This window comes from Leopardus geoffroyi, chromosome D1 (genome assembly GCF_018350155.1).
Source record: "Leopardus geoffroyi isolate Oge1 chromosome D1, O.geoffroyi_Oge1_pat1.0, whole genome shotgun sequence".
Taxonomy (NCBI): Eukaryota; Metazoa; Chordata; class Mammalia; order Carnivora; family Felidae; genus Leopardus; species Leopardus geoffroyi.
The window spans coordinates 81,187,659-81,205,463 of record NC_059329.1 but is presented as its reverse complement, the minus strand read 5'-3'; the positions used below and the strand labels follow the sequence as shown (position 1 = coordinate 81,205,463).

Genomic DNA, 17,805 nt, shown 5'->3' with positions numbered 1-17,805 from the left:
TTTCTGTAAACAGCCTAAGATTAGCCACTTCCTCCTCCTCCCCCTACAAATTAAATAAATTTTTTTCTTAGTGGGAGGAAGAGAAAATCTCAGTGTTGCCTTGGGGACACATTAAACTTCTATATGAGTCTTAGTTTTTATCTATTTTAGCTCCAAAAGGGTATAGAGCCAGGAACCTTGAGAACAGAGGTTAAGGCCACAGTTTGTTAGACTTTCTTGAGTTAAGAATGATGGTTTGGCTATGGCTCCAGCCTAATGTTACCAAGGCCTTGACTTTAAAAAATGAGGAAAGCTAAAATGGGTCTCCTAGAAATAGTAAGGTGTCTGTCAACTGTTCTGGTCAACACTATTAATTTAGCAATTGAGGTCTACTATTCTTTTCATACTGAACTTACCTTTCACTATCCTACATCATGAATCTTTCACTCTAGCTAAGCAGACCTTTCCTTCTCACTTTCCTCTCCCAAACTAGAAATTTATCACCATATCACTATTGAGAACTCTTTCTACTGTAGTTGATAGAAGAGTCAAATGAAATTAGCAATATCCCATAGAGAATTCATTGGCCCAATAACTGAAATAATTGGAAAGAAATCTAACCTCAGATACAGCTTAAATTAGGGGTACAAACTATTTCATCAAAGAGTAGGAAAGGGGTTGATTCTTCAAGAAAAGTCCTGAACATTCATGTTAGAAGAAAGAGGAATGTATGCAACGGTGGCCAAATATAAACTAACAAACATATGCATACATAGACACACAAATGGATATTTTATGATAACATATTCTGTGGTCAATTTATGTCATTTCATTTCCTAGGAATGCCCTCTTTCTTTCTTTTAAACAGTCTGTCCCTTTTTAAAATTTCTTTCCTTTTCTATTCTCTTTGGGCCATATTGATCTATTTTTCTGAAAGTTCAAAACACATATTCCTTATCATTGATTTTTCCTTTGGCACACACTATAATGAATAGTTACCTCATTTTTCCCCCTGAGTGATCAGTTCCAACTTAGAAGCAACTTCTGTGTGCTCCGAGAGTTAAATTCTAAAGTTCACTGCATGAAAGACAGAAAACCCTAACCCTAAAAAATGGTATAATACAGTGTGATAGTTTTCCAGGATAGCTTAGGAATATTTAATTAATTCATCATGTGACTGCTATTAAAATTCCAATTTGACTTTCCAGAACCATCCAAAATTTTTTTCTGTTCTCTAACACCTGCCACTTACACTAGAAGAAAAAAAAAAAACAAACAATAAACATTGCTTCTACCTCTTGCCCTACTGGACCTGGGAGGTGGAAGGGAGTGCTCATTCCCAATCATTTGCAATGCCTCCCCTATTCTGGTGAAGGTACTCTGCATTAGAAACGCTGTAGTTATGCAGCTCCACGAGGTGGGTTGAGTGAGATGACATGGGGGCCAATGATGCAGAACATAATGTGATATTTGTGGGGGAGGAGGATTAAAATGGTGGCCAAGTCAGGACCCATGAGGGTGTGCATTAGAAAGAAACAGTAGGGGAAGACTAACAAAGAATATTATGACATAGAAGCATAGAATATAAGCCCTGGAGAAGACTCTTCCTTAGCTTAACTTTCAAGAAATTAAAGACTAAAATTAAATGGACATGGACATATTTACACACGGACTATATTGCACAATTCTCCATGCAGGCTCTTCTTTTGTCCATGGCTGCCTATTCCTTCTTCGATCACTGAAGATACTAATAGTGACCACATTCATGGTAGATGAGAACATAAGTCTAAGGCTGAAAGAATGACCCTAACTATTGCTGGACACTTAAGGATGAGAATGGGGCAAGAGATGCCACTGGGGTCTGGGATGTCAGGTAAAATAGGGTTGATACCAGCCACTCCCACACATGTAGACATATTAATGGCTGTGTATCAAAGTACAATGTATGCATGGTACAAAAATTGTATTTTGTATATATGTGTGCTTGGTACATTGTTTATATGGTTATTCAGTAAGTATTAATGTAATTAGTGAATGTCTTCTCTAACACTAGGAGCAGACACCATGTTTTAGTCTCTTTTTAATTAATTTCTAACCTTGTACAGTGTCTTGCATTTTAGTAGGTCTTACATTATATTGTTGATCCATAGGTAATAAACAATGTATACATTTGAACTTCCATTAATTCCATTTATTCTCTTCATCATTTGTCGGCAATGAAATGCCCCTTTCAATTCAAATTTAAAAGAGTCTGCATATGTATTCTATTGAGCTAATAGAACTTTATAACAGCTCATCATTTAAAGGATGACTATAATAAGGATATGAGATAAACTGTTGAGAACAGTTTCATTTGGCTTCCAAGGCAAAATAAGATGGAAAAACTGACCAAGCTCTCTGTGGTTATTGTGTGGTCACCAGAAATTATGAAATATGTAGCATTTATATGTGTCAGTCAAGTGATTGCCAAACTCCATGCTCTTGACTGCTATAGAACTGACCATTTCTTTAAATGCTTTTGCTTTGAGACTTTTCTACATTGTTACCTTGGAAATAGAGCCTAAATTCTGAAATATGGCTGGCGAGAGCCAAATATTCAGTGGAAAAGAAGACCTATGAAACACTGGATAGTGTTTAACTACTGTGGCATCAGATAAGATCTCTGAAGAAAACAGATAGAAGGAAATGATAATTTCTTCAATGATAAAGAAAAATAAACCAACAAATGATGAGATCAGGATTCTTAAATTACCAGAGATGTTTAGACCAATACTCCCAGGTCTTTATCTTCTTGAAATTAATCATAAGTCACTCTCAGGAAAGTCTTACCTAAAAATTGCGCATTTGCAAGAATTCATTAGAAAACTCATAGTGATATGCGTATTTGTAGAACACTTCAATTTTTGAGTTGAGAAGACACAAGGGGGTAATACAGATAGGCAAAACACTGGAAACGGGAAATGGGGAAATATCTCATATGCATTAAATATGTATTCTAAGCCCTGTCCCTGTACGAGGCATTTTTTTTTTTTCATACATTGTCTCAATCCCATAGTCAATTCTGTAAAGTGAATATCCCATTAAGAATAGGCAAAGAAATATTAAGTAACTTTCACAAGTTCTAAAGTCTATGTGTTTGAGTCATAGCCAGAGCTGTCCTATGGCAAAGCCCATGCCATCTCTTACATGATAACCCCTGGGAGTTAGAAGACACTTGAAGGCCTGACAATACAGGATACAGAAAATTACAGACTGACCTCTTTATCTAATTATCTGTGTAATCTTAGCCAACCTATTCATCATACTTTCTTAGCCTTGCTCTCATTTTCTCATATAAGAGAAGCTTGTGAATCTAGCTCTTCCTATCTACAAGTTAAGTCAAGTTAATCTAGATAATGCATGATTGTCTCCCATATCTCTGCCTCCTTGTTTAATGCACTATCCAATGTTCAGATAAGGCATCTCACTTTGAAAAGACTAGATAATCTCTTAAAGATGAACACAGGGAAGACATTCTTCTGCCTACTTTTATCTAGAGTGGGAACAAAATACAGAAGTTTAATTTCCAGCACATAAAATCTCCCTTTCCCAAAACTCAATGAAGTAAAGTAAAATTCCCAATTGCACCCTGAGAAGAGAACACTGTTTTGTGATGTCAGTACTAAACTAACTCACTGGATCGAGGACAAATTATTGCTCATCAAATGCCATGAGCACCCACTGGCATCATGGGAAATCACTAACCAGAAGCCAAATGAAACCATGGTTCTCATGAAACCAACACCTGTTTTTGTTTTTGTTTTTTCCAGGGCCTCAGAAACTTTCCTCCAGAAATGTCTCTCTTGTTAGAGAAAAGTGAAAGCCCACAGATATCTCCAGGTTAACAAGAATTTTCTTTGAAGTCTGGCATTTTATTATAAAAACTAATCTAGGCATTTATTCTACTTCCTACCAAACCCTCCTTTTTAAAATATTAAACGTTAATGGGATAACTTATCGAATAAAATAAATGCTCCTGAAGTTTGTAACATTTATTTTCTGCATAGTCATATGTTCCTGTGGACAACTATACTTGAATTTGAGCAGTTCAGTTTGCCCTACATAGATTCTGCAATTTGCCTTAGATGGACTATAACTCACAGAATATGGTCAAATACCACATTCTAGAATACCATTCTAATATATAATCTACTGTACATAATATACTCAGAATAACAGCATTTCCTAGATACTTATTAGTTACAGGCTAAATATTTTACTGTTGTTGCTATTTAATTTAACATTCTTAACTACTTTGTGAGGTGGAGATTTGTACACCCTTATTATATGTAAGGAAATAGAAACATAGAGAGATTCACTGTTTTCTGAGTCAAAGAAATCAGAACAACACAAATCACACAACTCTTAAGTATAAGAACAACCTCTGAACTCTAGCTTGACTAGGGTCTAAGCAATTACCTCTCTATTGTTGTTTATGTAGAATAACAATTTTAATTTATGTGACGATACTGGATTATTTTACAGGGTCTATTCTTAGGTAGACAACTCCTTCTATACCAACCAGTCAGTGTTCAGTTAAAATGTGTAGCTCAAAAAATTATAAAAATAAATACCCAGGGTTTTGAAGTAACTTATAACAAGTCAAATGTGAGAATATTAAATATAAGATTATATTTGTAGTCTATATATATTCTACTCATAAATTAGAACCAGAACTTTCTGTATAGAATTTTTGGAGAACATAAACAAGTATATTTAGCTTTTGAGAACTCAAATTATAGACCAGGGAAAAGCAAAGGATGGGCAAAATGAAAGCTGAAACTTGAGAATGTGAAAGTAAGATACAAACATGGGAAATGTAGGTGGTTCATTGGTCATCTAAAAATAGGCAAAACACCACTTTCAATAATAGGATCTACCACAGCTGACTCAAGGGACAAGCAATGGTTTTTCCAACATTTTGGAAGACATGAAAAGTATCCCTATGTCATGCAGCACAGTGAGCTTTGAGAAAGCCCAACAGTAATGGGTGACACCACACACAGCCACAGGATGCTGGAGATAGGAAGCCAATGACGAATTTCCCCAGTGTGCAAATTTATATTAAGCAGTAAAACAATCAGAATTTATGGTGACTTGCGGAACTTGTTGGACCCTCCTGATAGAACCTTATTTTTTTTCCCTTAAATCAAATGCTTATAAAATTAAATCAGAGAATCTTTAAAAGAGGTTCAGAGAAGGTACTCTCCAAGTCCCTTGTTTTTCAAACGAGGACACAAGTCCAGAGTGGCTTTCTTGTTTTGGATCTGCCCATTGCCTATTCTTTTGCCAATGTATCTCCTGTGGCATTCATCACACTCCAGAGTGGAAGTTCAGCAGTGACTCAAGAAGAAACCAATCAGGGCATAGGATTGGGATAGAGGGGTATCACTGTGTCTCTTTCCTGTTTACTCAGCAATTTTCAGTCTACTCCGGGGTCAGAGCAGAGGTGAAAGCTTTATAATCTCAGCAGGAGCAACAGGACTCAAGTCAGTTGCAGCTATTTCTCTCATTTCATGCCTGATAATCAGAATGTTCTATGATTTTTTTTTTCCTGAAAACTTAGTCTAAAACTTTATCAAGCTGATGTAATGATTTGTAGACTCTAGAATCTATGGTACTTTAAAGAGAATAATACTTGCAAGTTAAGTAAAGTACATTTTCTATAATTGGTTATAAAATATCAGTAGCATACCTGATTTTATACTTTAAGATGAGAAGCCACCCACTACTTTATAGGGAACCCTTTGTCAACCACTTGCCAGAAAGAGCTTTATGAATAAAGATTGGCTGTATTTCACCATGCCAACCTGCAAATCTCATCATAAACATTTCACTACAATCTTTGATTTTCTGTATGAAGTGTTATATAAACCGAGGTACTGAGGCCTATTCCAAAAACCACAGTAAAATTTTTTCATCTGCTTACAGGAAGACATAATACCAGGAGACTTTTGAGAAGAGATATGTATATATTTGTATCTATCTCTATCTCTGTCTAGCTTAGTGAACTCCACCAGGGGTTATGCAGTAGGCAATGGCCTCTTATCAATACTTCCATTATGGCACCTTGTATGTTATCAGAAAAGCCACTTTTAAATTTATCATTTTGAATTATAATAGATGTACTCCATTCCTAGTAGAATATTTTCAGCAGGCATTTAACGAAATGATGGTTGTTGGGGTTATTTCATTTTACAACATCACATTAGCATTAACTTTTCATTTTACCACAGCAGCCAAAGTATGCATATTATATGAACCTAGATTGCTCTTCTTAAGACGGAATGAGTTGAAGGCCCCTAGGCAGAGCCATTAAAGAGATCAGAGTTATATTAAAAAATTCCACAAAGGAAGTGCAGGTTTCTATCAATTGGTCCATCTTGGTAAAGTCATATTAGAAACAAGCAATTCTGCTCCTGTGTTTATGGAGCTCTCTGCTGGTCTCTCTTTAGGGAACAGAAGAGAAGTAGAAAATATCTTTTATCCTGTGGGAGTTTATTCTCGATTTGATAAAACTGCACTGAAAGCCGAAAGCTATACTCAATATCAAACAGCAAAACAAATGAAAGATTAAATGAAGAAAATAAACATTTAACATTGATATCAATGCCACAGAAATGGATACTGAGGCATCTGACACAGGGAAAATTAATGTTTTATGTAAGGGATGAGAGGTAGGGCTTTTGGAAAATTTTGATCTGAATTCATCTGAGGGTAATATGTAAATGTAAAAAAAATAGGAAAACACTCTGTCAAGTATATCAATGGATTAACACTCTTACTATAAAAGCATGGTGACAAAAAAAAGCTATAGTTATTTATAGATTGCTATGATCATAAATTATCTGGAAAAAGTGCCATAATGTAGATAATTGTAGGAAGCCCTTGCTGATCAACCAATCATGACCCTTGACAAAAGCACTGATTTTCAAACTTTAGTGTGTATGTATATAATATGAAGAATTTCTAAAATCTAGGTTCCTGGATTTTATGCATAGAATTTACATATAAAGAGTCTTGGAGGGAACCCTAAAATCCTCAAATGTGCAAGTATCCTGGGATTCTAATGCAAATGTTCCATAGGCTATGTCTGGACTTTGGGAACCAACCTGCTAAAGCACTATTCTCCAGCTGATATGTTCCTGTCCTGAATGAAATGGACAGGATGAGATAGTCACCTATTTCAATCACACAGATGGGTTTTTTTCATGACTAGCCTTAGAGCATTTAGAGCATGCATTGGAACTTCCAAATACTTCACATTTCTCACAGCTGGCAGAGAGCTGAGTACAAAGTAGACATCTAATAAATATAAATATGATGGTAGCATAATAACTATCATTAATCATGTGGCAACTGGTCATAGTTCTAAGCATCTCAAGAAGTTAGGACCTCTAATTCCTTCTAACTGAACAAAAATCCTTTTACATAATGGTCTTTTATTTTGTGGTCAGAGATGGTCTTCAATTAGCTACAATTAGCTAGATGCTCATCCTCTCTCCCAAGATCATAGAATACAATCTATTCTTTGGATTTGCTTACATATGTTTAGAAGTAATGTTCTTCTTTCCTGAGACAAAGAAATAACTTTCACAAAGCCCACTTCATAAAGCCCAAATCACCCATGATGATGACTTTTTTTTAATTTTTATGCTAACCTTAGTACAGCTAGAATTTCAGCAGAGTGGTTGGTCGATTCTAGGTTCCAAGACATATCCAGGAAGATAAATATAGTTAAATGCTCAAAGGAATGCAATGACTGACTCTATGTGTGTGATCATGTGGATTGATGGGGATATGTAATGTTTACAAATGTTTATGTTGACTCCTCTGGCTACTCTGGATAGTGTAACACTTTTTGGAAAATATAGTATTTGAGATCATATGAGACCTTAAAAATTGCTATTTTTTAAAAAAAATGTTTATTTATTTTTGAGAGACCGAGACAGACAGAGCATGAGCAGGGGAGGGGCAGGGAGAGAGGGAGACACAGAATCCGAAGCAGGCTCCAGGCTTTATGAGCCCAACATGGGGCTCGAACCCACAAACCATGAGACCATGACCTGAGCCAAAGTTGGACACTTAACCAACTGAGCCACCCAGGCACCCCCAAATTGTTATTTTTAGTATAGCACAACAGTTCATTGTCACGACTGTTATACCTTGGCCAAGTAGTATTTTCATCTGTTATCAGGAAGATACGATACCAAGAAATCTTTGAGGAAAGATATTTATTTTAGTATCAAATATAATGAACAAAACATCATGAAAACCAGCTTCTTATCTTAATTTTGGGTTACTAGTTACTGTGTGACTCTGGGTAGATCATTTCAAGTTGATCTTCAGCTATAAATAAAGGACAACAGAGAGGTTTCTTATTTGGCTCAAAATGTTTTCAATCTATAATACACCAGCACTTTGCTAAGATTTGGAAATTTTTTAATGTTTATTTATTTTGAGAGAGAGGGAGCATGCAAGCATGGAGGGGCAGAGAAAGAGGGAGAGAGATAAACTCAGATAGGCTCCATGCTCAGGGCACAGACTTGATGCAGGGCTCGATTTCAGGATTCAGTTCATCACCTGAATGGAAATCAAGAGTCAGAAGCTTAGTCGACTGAGCCACTCAGGTGCCCCTGGAATTGTTTTTAAGATAAGAATTTATAGAAGGAAATTTTTATGGAAATGATTTAAAAGCAGGTTTTAAATATAGCAAACATGGGTCAATTTCTAGTATTTAATGACAATTGCTCAAAAGTTAGGGTTAGTTTTTTAGGAACTATTTGATTTCAATATGTTTTCTAATATAGATAGGAAAAGATGATTAATACTATGAAACCATTCTGAAAATGACTCACCAACTATATAGGACTCATTCAAAATTAATATAGTCATTATTTAAAATCAGCATGTTAACACTTACTTTTCTATAGACTAAGTAGTCTTACCTGGTTTGTAAGTTATTGAAATGTCTTTTCTTACAAAGATTTCAACTCAACCATTCTAAATTGAAAATACCAAGTTAGTGTGTAAATTAGTGATGTATAAATCTATACTTGAAATACGATGGACAATTATAATAACATTTGACTTCTTCATGCTTCAAAATATTATTAGAAGAGTAAAATGAGTTTAGGATTCAAGTATTTGGTATTGTCAGTAAAATGGTAAATGCTGTTTTTGTTATCTTCATTATTGTCATAGTAGCAGGGTAAGGAGTGATACTGGTACTCGGGCTTGTATTCATGTAGTGGCAGTAATATTTGGAATTGGACAAAGTCTGGGTCCAAGTTCTTGGTTTATCACTTACTGAAATTTTACTGTAAAATATCACTGATGTGCAGTTTCTTCATTTATAAAAATGGGAGTAAAAAATGATTTGATCTACATAATGGTCATAAAAAGTCAATGTAAAAGAACTCCATATATTAGAAATTCTTTGCATATGTTGACTTTAATTATCATTGTTTTAAATTATATGTAAACAGAGGCTTTGTCTTTACTCTTTATATTCTTGTCTTTAGCTTAATGACGTTCATTGGAAATGCTCTAAATCTAATTATCTTCATTAACCTTTTTTTTAGTCATCAGTGGCCTTTAAAATCAACTAATGTATTCTAGACATTGTCCAGATTAGAAAAATCATCCAGGAAGGATGTTAAAACCTTACCCGAAGTGGCACTCCTTGTTTGTGACTGAGCGGGACCTCATCTCGACTAAATTTTTAGCGTTCTCCAATTCCTTCACTAGCGTTACGGAATTCATTTCTTTAATACCAAATAGCCAAAGCAGGTCTCACAGGATGTTAGGAAATGTTCTATGTAAGAGGGTTTTAGAATCTAATAAACATACAAAATTCTAGATTAAATGAAATTATCAAACTTTTTATTTTTTTAAATTGCTTTGTAATGTTTATTTACATTTGAGAGAGAGGCAGTATGTGAGTTGGGGCTGGGGGGCGGGGGCAGAGAGAGACAGAGACAGAATCTGAAGCAGCCTCCAGGTCTGAGTTGTCAGCACAGAGTCCAATGCGGGGGTCGAACTCATGAACCACAAAATCATGATCTGAGCTGAAGTCAGACACTTAACCAACTGAGCCACACAGGCGCCACAGCAAACTTTTTAAAAGTTGAATCACATACATTCTCAAATATGTTAGACTGTGTTATGAAACTATAGAAAAAAATTAGAATATCCACTATGGCTGAAAGATTTCTGACCATCAGAAATTTTTAACAGTGAATTAATGGCTAAGTGAATTCAGGATCACATATTGGTTAAAATGTTACTTTATCATACTGGACGTTATATGACTACCAGTGGGACATACCTGTTTTTTTTTTTTGTTTTTTTTTTTTGTTTTTTTTTTCAACGTTTATTTATTTTTTTTGGGACAGAGAGAGACAGAGCATGAACGGGGGAGGGGCAGAGAGAGAGGGAGACACAGAATCGGAAACAGGCTCCAGGCTCTGAGCCATCAGCCCAGAGCCTGACGCGGGGCTCGAACTCACGGACTGCGAGATCGTGACCTGGCTGAAGTCGGATGCTTAACCGACTGCGCCACCCAGGCGCCCCGGGACATACCTGTTTTACAAGGATAAAAAAAAATTAAAACAGGTATGTCCAATTGGTAGTCATATAACGTCCAGTATGATAAAGTAACATTTTATATATATACATAAGTATGTATATATACATCTGATGATAATGATCATAATGATGAAATGTTCATAGCCTTAAAACACATTCCAGAATCCAGGGATGACATTTGTATCTTCATTACTGATTACTGATGAAATTCATTTCTGAAACATAAAGAAGAATTTTTCTTTCATGGGACTGTTTTTAATCATAATTTCCATGCAGTGTTGAGCAAAAAGAAAGAACACTAAACTCTTACAGGCAGAAAACAGATTAAGAGCTCCTCAACTTCCGTCTGCCTCTGCCACCACCCATTCACACACACACACACACACACACACACACACACACACACAACACACACTACATATGTGAATGGCTTAGGTCCAGTTACATTACTTTTCTGGGCTTTGGATTCTCCCATTTAATAAAGGTCAAGATAAATGAACTCTAACTCATGAATGTCTTACAAGAACAATTCAGATTTTGTAGGTATTATCTTTAAGTAATCATATAAGTGAAAGGTATAAATACTGTTTTTATTGACAATGGAACATATTTCTCTTTACACATAAATGCTCAACTTTCTATGGATTAACATTCACCTGTTATATTTTATTTTCCCATGATAGCTTTATACATGCTTATGTATGTTGAAAACATACTGTCAGTCCACTGAGATAAAAAGACAGAATTCTTTCCTACTTCCACTGTTATCTCATTTTCATGTAGACACCTCAAGCATTAACTCTCAGTCATGAATATTCAATTAGTATATTTTAAATGAATGAATACAACTTGACTCAATGCTCCATAAACGCTTTAAGTGAAGGACAAATTCCACATTGATACTATTCTGTGCAATGGTTTCATCAAGCAAAAATTGTGTGGTAATTTCCACCCAGGATGTTGGCAGACAAAATCCATGTATAACTTGACTTAAACAAGTACTCCCTATGACAGAAAATACATTAAAAGATAAACTACACTTTACTATTTGGTCATTTAGTTCATCATATTTGTGACATGTGCATTATGCATAAGCACAAACAATTGTGAAAAGGGAATTACCTTTAAGAAACATAATCTAATATAAGAGAAGCCATGGACACGTGTATTTACAACAACAATAAAAATAGAATGTGAACATTTTCATATATAAAACAAACTTTTAAAAGAAATTGACAGAAAATATCCCTTTATATAAAAAGTTAACCATAAGCATTTGGGAAGATGATTTTTTTTTTTCTCAGTGAGATCTTAATAAATAGAGGAAGGAGAAATAATTATTGGAAATTATTTTGGAAGAAAAACATGAACAGTAATTGGAAAGTGTAAATCATTCTTGTAGGATGTAGGTAGTTACATGAAGCTGACAAAGTTGGAAAAAAAAAAAAGATTTAGATTCTAGAGCACCAGGTTTATAACACAGGTTACACTGACTTACAGAAATCCCAAACACAAGTGGGAATAGGTCAGATTTGTGCTTAGGGAGGACTGTGTGGCTTTCAATGGGCAAGAGACTTGTTTTGGAAAGTCTTGTTTGAAGGTGAGATCAGTTAAAAGACTATAAGGTGTATGCACTTGGGCAATCAAGAGGGCCAATCTTTCAGTCCCTCGGCCAGGCAACCAGTGAGTCAAGATATAAGGAAGCCAGGCACCCTGTTGAGTACTGGTGCCATAGTGGTAGACAAAGAGGTAAAGAAGACAAGTATTAAACTAACACGCATAGAAACAAGTGCTTACTTTATATTGCAACGCTAAGGAATGTTTCAGCTGACTTAGGGGTTATTGACAAAAATAAGAATGTAAGAATGATGAGGCATTTTTAAGGGAGTTTAGCTTCTTTGTGTTGAATTTGAGGCACTGCCAAGGAAATTGAGGTGAAAGTGTCTTCCAGGTCCTGGGGAGGAGTTTATACCTAGGCTACAGCTGCGTTTGTCAGCTGCATAAAGACAACAGTTGAATCTATTGAACAGATGTGCCAACTACAACAAAGATGACTAGAAGACAAAAAAATGGTGAAAATACGATGGGTATTTAAACCATGATTAAACTGGTAAGTACTTTACTTATGAACTTCTTTTTCCTAAGTCCACTGTACAAAAAGTTATGTTCATTGGGAAAAAACTGATTTTTTCTATTTATGAAATTGTAGGTTCAATACAAGTAGGACTTTCAATCTAAGAAAGAGAAATAATACTATGGATGAAAGAAAAATTTAAAAAATTATTATATCTCCTGATTATAGAACAGCTTATACTATAAAACAAGTCGTATAACACAAAAGAATTCGTGAACAACAAATCAGCAACTGGTTGGGAGTCACATAAAACTTCTTTTCAAACATCTCAAATAAATAAATATGCCACATTTTCTTAGAAGAATCCTCTGGTTGCAAAATGGAATTTGTTATTTCTACAAGGATCCCCCCACTCAGCCTTTGGACAAAGATTAACGTCCTATAACATCCAGAACTATGAAAACTTTGTTTAACTTTTACTTTTGTCATTACACTGTCTTTTTTGTGAGGAGAGATAAACAACTAACTCAAAAGGGAATTTCCTTTAGAAGAACATTTAAAATATTTATTTATTATATGATTCTTTTCTACAAAGAACACTTAATTAATTATTGACATCTCATAGCTGTTCACTGTAAACCAAACCCACAGAATTTTTTAATGTATGCAGAATATTAGTGTATAGTACTATTTCCTGAAAACTGCAGTGCAAAAAAAAAAAAAATGAAAACTGTTGGATGCTGGATAAGTTATCCACCCATAGATAACAAAAAAGAAATTTTTTACATTGAATTCTATCAACATTGTCAGCTCCTATAGAATCGAAATCAGGTCACAAAATAACGTAAGTAAAAGGAATGTTCTCTTACTCTTAATGAGAAGGTAAAGAGCACATATTGTCCTTCATATAATTATATAAAAGGAAAAAGAAATAAAAGAGATGAATGAAAGATGGCAGGACTTTTTTTCTGCAGTTTACAGATACAATCCCTGATTTCATCAATCATCCCAAAGAAAACTAAGATAGGCTTGAACATTCAAAAAAATAAAATCTACTTCACTATTAACATTTTCCTGTGTCCGTAATAAACTTGTTTCCTGACATTTTACTCTAGTGGGATAACCTTCTGTTCTTTTTGTAGAAAACTATTTATGTATTTTGAGGAAAAACAACTGAAGAAACTAAAATTGGGATCAGTTTTACCACCACAAAATAGGCACCATCAAGATTTATTTGTTACATATCTGACATTAAAAAAATACAGATGTAATATAAGATACTCAAAAAAATCTAAAGTTTAGCTTACCAGTGGGGACAGAATTGGAGTGTTGAAGTTCGAATTGACTAGAATCCTCAGAGAGTTCAGTCAAACAGGTTAAAGTAAATTCTGGGTTGGAAGCATGCTCATGTCTGAAGCCTTCAGGAGAAAGATAATCCAGTTCAAACTTCACAGTTGACATTGCAAAATTCTTAAAGAGCTATGTAAGTCAAAGTTCACACTAACTGAAGTTTTAAAGATCATAGGAGACAGAAAAAAAAAAATCACTGTATTATAATCAGTAGTAACTCCAGACTTTCCGGTGATTATTCATTCTCACTTGGAAATCCAAAAGAGATAAAACATGCAGAGCTGAGTCTCTAAGTTTTCTGTATTCATGCCTTTGCTAGGCAATTGACTTCAATAGGATGGATGGAATTTAGAGTTGTTCTTCTGGAAGATGTCTTGCTGCCTTAAAATGATAGCAGCACTAATTCCATCTCAGAGAGGCTTCAGGGAAAACTAAGATGGGCTAAGTGAAGACATAGGCAAGGCTGCAGAGAGATGCTTTCAGTAACGTATTGGAAGTTCTCACTCACATTTCTGTATACAAAAGATCAGCTGGGTGGGGTTAAGGAGTGTAAGAGAATGAAACTTTTTTTCCACTGGGCAGTTCATCAGAGGAATGTTTTAATTTGGAAGGAAATTAATCCTAAGTGATATTTCCAGGGTCAGGGTTGTGAGACTACAGTTCCGATGCTTGTTGAAAGATGACTATGATTGTGGAGATTAACAGGTAAATTAAACTAAAAAGCTTCTGCACAGCAAAGAAACAATCAAGAAAATGAAAAGAGAACCTATAGAATGGAAGAAAATGTTTGCAAATAAATTATCTGATATCCAAATATTCAAAAATTATAAGGGACTCATACAACTCAGTACCAATAATAATAATAATAATAATAATAATAATAATAATTCAATTATTTTAAATGGGCAAGCAACCTTTTCATTTTCCAAATAAGACATACAAATGTCCATTAGGTACATGAAAAGGACTGATCATCATGGAAATGCAAATCAAAACCAAATGAAAGATCACCTCATACCGGTTAGAATGGCTATCATCAAAAAGACAAGAAATAACAAGGATCGGCAGAGATGTGGAAAAAAAGGGACACTTACACACTGTTGGTGGGAATGTAAATTGGCACAGCCACTATAAACACTAAGGATGTTCTTCAAAGAATTAAAATAAAACTACCATATGATCCAGCATTCCCACTTCCGGATATATATCAAAATGAAATGAAATCACTGTCTCAAAGAGATATCTGCACCCTTTGTTCACTGGAGCATTATTCACAATACTCAAGGCATGGAAGCTATCTAAGTGTTTATTAACATGATAAAGAATGATATTGACAGGGTGAATGATAAAGAAAATGTGATATACAGTAGGGTATTTTCAGCCATAAAAAAAGGAAACCCTACCACTTGTGACATAGAAGAAACTTGAGGGTGCTATGCTAAGTGAGATAAGTCAAAGAAAAGACAAATACTGCATGATCTCATGTATATATGGAATCCAGAAAAGCTGAACTTGTGGAAACAGAGAGTAGACTGGTGGTTGCCAGGGGCTGGGGTGGGAGAAATGGGAGATGTTGGTCAAAAGGTACAAACTTCCAGTTATAAGGTAGGTAAAATACAGGAATCTAATATATGGCAGGGTGACTATAGTTAACAATACTGTATTGTATACTCGAAAGTTGCTAAGAGAGTACATTTTAAATGTTCTCACCACCAAAAAAAAAAAAAAAAGAAAGAATAGGATAACTGTGAGGTGAAGTATGTGTTAATGGGCCTTATTGTGGTAATCATTATGCAACATATGCATGTATCAAATAATCACATTATACACCGTGAACTTACACAATGCATATATATACACATATGCATTATCAAATGATCACAATATACACCTTAAACTTACAGAATGTTATATGCAATTAATTTCAATAAAGTATAGGAAAGAATATGTTTAAAAATTATGGTCAAATAAAATATACAGCTTGAGAAACATAAGATCGATATCATAATATGAGCAGGTGATCAGGAAGAGCAAATGCTAAAAAGGTAGGGATTGAGGAGGCTGACACTGTTGTACTCTTTAAGAAGTAAAACATCTTATCCCTCTCAGCTGGGCAGAAGCTTGTGTTGGTCACCTTAGAAAATTTAATTTAGGATCTCACTTTTACTCATCTTATGTCCTTGAGTCCATGAATCCCATGATGACCACCACCACGATGACAGCCTGTCAAGGAGTTGTTTAACAAAAGTCATCCTTCAGTTTAGGGAGTCAAACTAGATGAAGTTCTGATTAGTTCTTTGATGGTCTGTTTTCATCCCTTATTTGTGCATTAATTTATTTCCTCATTCAAGTGACTATTTACTGACCCTGTATTAGGTATTAATTTAGACACGACAATGTTAATATAGGTTCAATGAAAAGAATTTGGGCTGAATCTGGTCTCGGTGGGAAAGAGAGCTGTGATTGACTGGGATTTTAATATTACCATAGTATTAGTTATGGCAATAGATGTACTACACCTGAAGAATGGCATATTTGAAACAATGTTACCTTCTTTGTCCACTCTTTGAAAAAGTAAAATATATATAAGAGGTTTGTAAATTCATTGTTATTACAATATAAAAAGTATTCTGGACAAAAAGTGGCATGTCTTACTTATCATTATAATTGAACAAACAAGGAAAGAAATTGGTGTCTCTGTTCCATGTACCTTTAAAAACTATTGCTCATGGCCTGGGAATGACTGTCATTCTCACAGCATGAACAACAAACAAAATATGGTATTCAAGCCCATTCTGGAACAGTCATGAAAAATCTGACTAAAAATGGTAAATATGACCAGCTTTATTGGTAATTATAAGAGGGTAAAAGCATAATCAACGTTACAAACAATATCAGCAAAATACTATCATTGCTTAAAATAAATATGAAAGTATCAGTACATATTTTGAATCCCTGAAAAAGTGCTTTCATAGTAATAAAGATTCTTACTTGTCTCCCTACTACCTATGGAGTCTGTGTTAAAGCTTCTAGAAAAGAACATGTTGGCCAGTAGTGAGAAGATGAGTTGAGGAAAAGATGGCTGATAGGAAAAAGAAAAGCAAACACAAGGAAATTAATAAAGGGTAAAAAAAAAAAAAAGTGTATATACAACTTAAAGAAAAAAAAGTAGATTCCAAAATTATGGAAGATGGGCTTTATCATTCTTAGTTGAAATATCTCTTCGGTATTTGGTAGGAGGGTACTTTCTGAAAGACAGAGTCTAAATGGTTTGAACTAAGAGCTGCTCAAGTATGTTTAAGTACTAGATAATTTCTACCCTCTATACTTTTGATAAGTTTGACCAAATCCCAAAGTGTTTCCTCTTTCAAGCAATGATTTGAAGGGTGTGGTTACATGGAAATGTGATTAGGCATGAGAGCTGCAGTAAAATCACCTCATTAATGATTTCCAGTAAGACCCTGAGGGGATGATATCTGAGGTTACAGTATAATCTCATTCTCGCTATCAGTAGTCCTTAGTTTTTGGGTATGACATCTTGAACTAAAAGAGAATCTAATTATATATAAACATATATAAATAGTTACCCCATCCCTTTGTATTCATACTGTTGTATTTTGCATATCGATGTATGACATATTGATATATGATATATATGAGCATATAAAACTACTTGAAATTCACTAGCATTAAAATATGTTATTAACTATATCTACATACCTTTGAAAAGTCATTCATGTATGTGTGAGAAATGTTACTGATTTGCTGTAAGA

The 17,805-nt window shown here is 34.7% G+C and overlaps 1 protein-coding gene across 1 annotated transcript in view; it reads right to left on the bottom strand.

Moving 5' to 3' along the window:
* Nucleotides 1–14,519, bottom strand: part of ANO3 (anoctamin 3) — a 424,570-nt gene extending 410,051 nt beyond the window's left edge. Inside the window, exon 1 of the mRNA XM_045484806.1 lies at nt 13,990–14,519. Within this exon, the coding sequence (XP_045340762.1) occupies nt 13,990–14,143 (154 nt within the window). The 5' untranslated portion in view covers nt 14,144–14,519. The remainder of the gene's footprint in view (nt 1–13,989) is intronic.
* Nucleotides 14,520–17,805: the final 3,286 nt, after the last annotated feature.